General features: G+C 41.2%; 1 protein-coding gene across 1 annotated transcript; it reads left to right on the top strand.

Annotated features, from left to right (window-relative positions):
- On the top strand, positions 1-6296 carry bri3bp (bri3 binding protein). Its single transcript, XM_058636124.1, has 3 exons — positions 1-292; positions 2482-2584; positions 2729-6296. The coding sequence occupies exons 1-3, from the start codon at positions 116-118 to the stop codon at positions 3148-3150; spliced, it is 702 nt and encodes a 233-aa protein (XP_058492107.1). The 5' UTR covers positions 1-115; the 3' UTR covers positions 3151-6296.
- Positions 6297-6952: the final 656 nt, after the last annotated feature.

Genomic DNA, 6952 nt, shown 5'->3' with positions numbered 1-6952 from the left:
GCCCGACCATCACAGTCTCTGTCATCCTCCGCCTCTGAAGGTGTCACTTCCAGGCAGCTAATTACTCTGCGTTTTAAAACACATTTCTCTACGACGTATCGGGTCATCTGGGGTCATGAGGACAATCGGGTTTTTCGTGGTCTTCTTGGCGCTTTTCGTGTCGTGTTTTTGCACAGCCGAGGCGGCCAGGAGCAGAACCAGCAACCAGAACAGCTTCCGACGCGCAGCTAACGGCATCTACCAGACACTGAGCAGTGTCTTCGGAGAGGACAACATCAGGGGGTTACATAAGGTCAGTGTAGGGAACGATAATAACGTATCAACACTCCATAACAAGCTTTGTTTCGGCGGCGGCTCGTTGGAGCACACAGCCAAGACGGATATGTGCTATGTGTGTGTGTGTGTGTTTGTGTGGGGTGCGAGCAGGCACAGGAGGCCTGGGCGACAATTTCACGGATGCCATTTTGAAAAATTAAATTCCCCCCCTTTTTCCCCATTGTAGATTATGTCGGGTGGTGTAGCTGTGGTATTAACACCGGCATAAGCTAAGAATGAGGCATATAATACAAGAACAACAAATAATACAAGAGTTAAACCAGTTTTCATTCATTGTACTCGGAAGTGTGTGTCAAATGTCACCTCTAAGATGGTTCGATTTTGAGCCACAATGGTCCACGCTGAAAAACAACCGCTGCTTCCTTTCTGAATGTTGCATTAGCTTATAACCTCATTGGTGAAGCTGCACTTCCTCAAATTTGAAAGCTAATAGTGTTACTTCCTGTGAGAAATTCATTCATTCATTCATTCATTCATCCATCTTCTACCGCTTTATCCTCCACATGAGGGTCGCGGGGGGTGCTGTGCCAATCTCAGCTGACATAGGGCAAAAGGCGGCTACACCCTGGAGAGGTCACCAGTCCATTACAGGTCTATGTTACACACGTGATTAAAAAAAAGTCTGTGTTGACAGACAGCTGCGTTTTAAATATGTCCTACATATAAGGAAAACCTAGACTGAAAGACTGAAACATTCACATGACGGTTAAGGTCCAGCTTCCATGAGGGTCACAGGGGGCGATGATGATAATCTCGGCTGTCATAGGGCCAAAGGCAGGGTACACCCTGGTCAGGTCGCCAGTCCATCACAGGGACACATGTAGACAAACAACCTTCCACTCTAACTCTCATACCTACGGTCAGTTTAGAGTGTCATGCTTTTGGACTGTGGGAGGAAACTGGAGAACCTGGAAAACACCCACGCACACACAGGGAGAACATGAAAACTCCATGCAGAAAGACCCTTGTTCCGACCGGGTAGCAAACCCAGGTCTTCTTGCTACAAAGGCAAGAGTGGTCATAGATGACAGAAATCTGTGCCCGTTTCTGTGGAGCCGCGGCATAAACTTTCTTCTGATTACATGGAAGCGACAGAAACGGAAGAGACTGTTGATTTGTGCCGCTTTTTGTGCTGCCATGCGTCGTTCGTTTAGCATGCCTCCAAATGAACTTCTGTCTCTACGTCATCATTGTAGTTAGAGTCGTTTGAAACAGATCTGTACAAATCTGATCAGAATCAAATTAAAAAACACCTTATGTGGTTTGAATCAGCCTTGGAAAAGTCGGATCTAGGCCGTGTTTTTTTTCAGCTTCCCAGCTTTTCCCCAAAAGATCAAGCTAGATACAATCTGGATTTGCTAAAAAGTTCATTCATGTATGCATCTGTCCCACCGAAGTTCATGTCTCAGCAACAGGAAAGATTGAATAATATAAGTGTGAGCATATAATGAGTAGATAGGACTAATGGCACTAAAACCATTGTATACATTACATATCCACGACAATGTGTCAAAGAGAAGGAGATTTCATGCGCAATAACTATTTTGCTTCCCTGTTCAGTAAAAATGTGTACACTTTGGTGTGTCTCTCAACTGTCTTCTCTGTCTCTCTGCCTTCAGCTGTGTATATTTGAATGCATCTCCACTGCAGACCCTTGTCTTTCTCCTCCTCGTGTCGAGCCATTTTTCAGAGGGGTAGTGAGGCACTTTAGGTGCTTTTTCCCACCCACACTGTAAATGCAGCTGCCGTGTATGGGGCAACCCAATATCTCCAGTGCTACAGTACTAGCTGTGTTACTGGCTGAGTGGTGGTGGGTGTTACAACAGATAAACAGTAAAAGTTTAAATTTAAAAAAATAATTGTGAATAAGCTGGCTGCACCATTGTAGCTAGTAATTAAATTACATTTTTATGTTACGTAAAACTGTGTTGTTTGCTCAGTCGACTGGTTTGGTTTGTGGATACAGTGTATATGCTTAAATACATTTACAGATAAAATATTAAAGTAAATATTAATTATGCAAGTTCTCTCATTTAGCTGTATTAGGTCATATTTCAGGGGTTTATGTGCACAATAGGTTAGCATTAAAATATTCATGTGCCGAGGACACTTATACTGATATTTTCCTTTGTATTTTTTCTTAAGTTTTTCTCCAAAACAACAGAGCGGTTTGTCCATGGAGTCGACTCATTTCTGGACACTATCTGGAAGATCTGGTCAGATCTGCTGGATGTGATGGGCATTGACTGTAAGTCATAACATTTCTCTGGTGTGGATGTCAGAAATGACAAAGAATGGAACTCGGCTTCCTTAGCTCCTAGAATGTGTCATATATTTCCACATTTCCACAACACCAACTTTGTTTTTTTTTTTTACTCTCTTTCTTCTATAGCCTCAAACCTCAGCCACTACTTCAGCCCTACGTCACTCACCAACTCTCCAGCACGCGCGCTGCTCCTGGTTGCTGCCGTGCTCTTTGCATACTGGTTCCTGTCCATGTTCCTGGGGGGTTTCTTCTACCTGCTGCATGCCGTGTTTGGCCGCTTCTTCTGGCTCGCTCGTGTCACCCTCTTCGCCCTGTCCTGCCTCTACATTCTGCAGAAGTTCGAGGGCGACCCGGAGCGCGCGGTGCTGCCACTGTGCTTCATCATGGCCGTGTACTTCATGACGGGGCCTGTGGGAGCGTACTGGCGTCGGGGGGGCGGAGCAGGCTCCCTGGAAGAGAAAATCGACCACTTGGACACTCAGATCAGGCTGCTCAACATCAGGCTGACCCGTGTCATCGATAGTCTGGAACGCTCCGCAGAGCAGTAGACTTCGGTGACAGTAAGGAAGAGGCGGGGGGGGGACAAAATGTTGGAAAGCTTTTTTTCTGGGTATTTACGACTCTGTTGTCAGATAGGGACAAAACCTGATTTGGAATCAGTATTTTAAAAAGGCATGAGTTTATGTTGGTTGCAAAAAAAACCAACTCCAAAAATCCTCAGAAGTGTGAACTCGGGATCTCACCCTAATCATACAAACATGTTTTTTTTATGTTTCTACACCTCGGCTACTTCTGTGAAACTCTGACGGTTCCTTTTTTCGTGTGTGTGAGGTGTGTTGGGAAATTGTCAGTGATTGTGCTAAATCAATTAGCTTATTTTACATTTGTTCCTTTTTTCATCTTTGTCTTACACTGGTGCATCCACAATTATTGTTCTTGTGTTTTTTTGTTACACTGAAGTAGGAGAGAGGGTGTGATGCATAGGACAGATACAAAAAGTATTTCTGATGTGTAAAAATCCTCAAGGTAATGGATATTTACCCACTGTATGATTTATTTATTCTATTTCTATCTAAACTATTGCCATTATGGTCTAGTGTCACACTTCCATAGTGACAATAGTTTGACAACAGGACCTGCTTTTCTTGTGTGTATGAGCGAACTCATTTTGTGCAACCTACTCTCCTCTGTGTGTGTGTGTGAGAGAGAAAGCTTGTGAAATGGGGAAAAAGCACTGTATTAAAAAGTGACCATCAGATTGGAAGGAAATGCATACAGACATCAATATCTCAGGAACTCAACCACCACATAGATTTTGAAATTAAATAGTAAGGATATTAAAATTATGTCTTGGTCTTTTGAGTCACTTGACAGGTTTTCAGACTCATCTGTGCGTACCTTAAACACTTATCGCGCGTTTTGTTCTTTTGCATCACGTTGACATCACAGACTTTTCTTCAAATCCAGCATTCGATTCTTAGTTTCAGTTCTGCACAGATTTGAACTGTCACTAATACCATCTTTATTATTTAATGCACAAGTGCATAGATCGTCCATTAAGTTCCATGATGTTGGTTTTAAATCTCAATATTCACGTGGAAAGGATTGGGTTGTTAGTCAGGTGTCGTTGAATCGAAAAAATATTTTATTTTTTCTGTGGGGAAAAAATAAAATATGTTGCAGAACTCTGTCCTGCTTTAGAAACAAGTTACTTCTAAATTCATGTTTGACTGATAGATTACAAATTATACGATTGGGCTTTGAAACTGAATTACCGGGACACGTTTTTAAAACTAATTTCTGCCATTAATAACACCACTCGTGTGACTTGGCCATGAAACTGTTCTTTTTCCTGCCATGTTTTGCTATATGATTAGATGATCTATTCATTTCCTTCCCCCTGCACACTTTATATAAATGTGTAGAATATGCACTTTTACAAATTACTCTTAACGCTGTGCACATCTGGGAGAAAAAAAGAAGCCGTTTTTAGTGTCTGAGGAAATTTTATCAAATATTTAAGATTTAATAGTTACATTTATCAGAGGGTTCTTACGGTTACATCACGGGGCCACTTTTTCTACCAACTGAGGCCAAAGAAAATCTGTTTTTTGGGTTTGAATAACATGAAGGGTGATTACTGTAATGTGAGGTACAAAACACATGATTTCTGTCAGTCAGCCACAACAAAACGGGTAACTGCTGCTTAAACGTGGCAGAACTTTGCCCTGTTTTTAACCATCTGTAATGGCATTTAAAACCTATTGAAGTCACTATTTAATGCAAAAACACACTGATTAGCCACGTTCAAACAAGTTAGCAGGTGTGTTGTTGTGGCTGATTGGTATATTGTGGTATTTATCAGTGCATGCGCTCAGTCCAGTGCCTGACTTTGTAATCTCACCGGACCCATTGTCTTGCCTAAAGTTCTATGGCACTTATACAGCTTTCAACCTTGCATTTTAAATATTTAAATGCAGGCTTTCTTTATGTTAATCTGTCCAGCTCACCTCAGTTTATTCTCATAATACAGAGCAGAGCCAGTACAAAAAATAAAAACCCCGTCCATTTTGGTCCCCTGCATTTAACCACCCCAGGTGCTCCATTCCAGTTCCAAAGTCATCTGGGATTTTCTTGCATGCTATGTTTTTATGTTATGTCCCATGATATAAATGTTTGGTGACTGCCTTTGTAGAGAGTCCTTTTTAAATTGTGATGTAATGTGATGAAGTAGCCAGATGTTTAAAGACATTAGGGATTTTTATTCTACCGTTGCAGTTAAAACAAGAGTTGTGCCGTTTATGTCGAGATCCCTCAACGGGTCAACAATATTTAAAATGTGTAAATCGACTTGACTACGTTGACACGGTGAAGCTGACTTGAGAAATGGACGTGCAGCGCGTGATTAACAGTCCGTAGCCTATAACCTGTTTGGGTTAAAGGGTGAAGTTTATCATGGGTGTTGCTGAAGGAAGTTTGTGCCACTAAATTAGTCAGATGAGCTGAACAGGGTCAAGCTACTCAGACTGAACTGTGTGAAATTCCAAACACAAACGTGACACTAAACATCAGAATGTCAATAGATTTAGGATCTGGAGAGGTATTTATTAAATCTTGCATTTTTTTATTTTTTTTTTTAAAGAAACCTAAAACTGTAATGGGGGGGAATACTGGCAACATTTTCCTCACACTGTTTTTTTTGTTTGTAACACCTCAGTGCTTCACTCCAACAGAGGGAGACAAATATCATAGACGACACCCTCATGTTGTCACTACTCATGTACGACCACCTGTTGTTACCGCTCAGACGCTGAAAGATGCCTTTAGCTGTCTATGTTTGTTTCTTCCAGCACTGAACAGATTATTTATTTCATCAAAACGAACGACTTCATTCCACTCATTTGTTCTCCCGTGTCTTGTTTATTTCTATTATTCCATGTAGCCTGCTTTTTTATAAACGGCTGTGCCAATGATGTACATTTTTAATTAATTTAAGGTGCAATTTGAGTAGGTTTGTTTGTTTTTTACTTGAATATTCCTGTATTCATTGATGTGGCCACCGCCAAACTGTTCTGCCTGCTGATGTGTACTTTGTGTGTGAGTCTTGATGAAATCCCAGTGATGGGTATTTGGCTCTTTTTTTGTGGCAGAGTGAAAATGAGGTCCAGATTTGAATAAATTAAATACCACAGTATGATGTCTCAAAGTCTTTGGTTTTTCTGTTTCTATTGATATAATCTTTTTTAAACAGTGATTTATCTATAGTTTGTGTGTCTTTTATCCATTTTTATCCATTTTCTACCACTTTATCCTCGCAGGGGAGCGCTGCTGGCGGGGTTACACCCTGGACATGTCGCCAGTCCATCGCAGGGTAAACGTATAGAGACAGACAAACATTCACTCACCCTACGGGGCAAGTTTAGAGCGCTCATTTAACCCATGCAAGGTTGTGGACATGTGGGAGGAAACTGGAGACCCTGGAGAAAACACACACACATAGAGAACATGCAAACTAATGTTGAATCAGCGTTTTGATAATTATGAAATGTCCACTAGAAGCACATTTTTTCAAAAATACTACCCCTATTCTAGTAATACAAAGCTAAATGCAAATTGGTGACGTATTCCTTTAATGTGGTGTGTTTTCCTTGTGTTTTGTGTTGGTGATTTGCACTTCTAAAGTATAAAGTCAAAAGCATTAACTGAAAATTATTGAACTACAGGGGTCATTCATGTCGGATGCCCATGATAACATGACCGGTTCACTAGTAAAATTATTACTGTGTTCTGGGAAAAGCCTGCACTTTTAGGAAATATGAGCAGCTTGTCCAATAATGACAGTTTGACCCT

The sequence above is a fragment of the Solea solea genome, chromosome 8, assembly GCF_958295425.1.
Source record: "Solea solea chromosome 8, fSolSol10.1, whole genome shotgun sequence".
Classification (NCBI taxonomy): domain Eukaryota; kingdom Metazoa; phylum Chordata; class Actinopteri; order Pleuronectiformes; family Soleidae; genus Solea; species Solea solea.
Note: the sequence above shows the minus strand (reverse complement) of the source record. Positions and strands in the feature narration are given on the sequence as shown.

Bases quoted from the DNA above. Each gene is read 5' to 3' on its own strand.
- bri3bp (XM_058636124.1), top strand. From the start codon at position 116: ATGAGGACAATCGGGTTTTTCGTGGTCTTCTTGGCGCTTTTCGTGTCG. The intron at 293-2,481 runs GTCAGTGTAGGG...TTTTTTCTTAAG, and splicing joins ACATCAGGGGGTTACATAAG to TTTTTCTCCAAAACAACAGA. The intron at 2,585-2,728 runs GTAAGTCATAAC...TTTCTTCTATAG, and splicing joins GGATGTGATGGGCATTGACT to CCTCAAACCTCAGCCACTAC.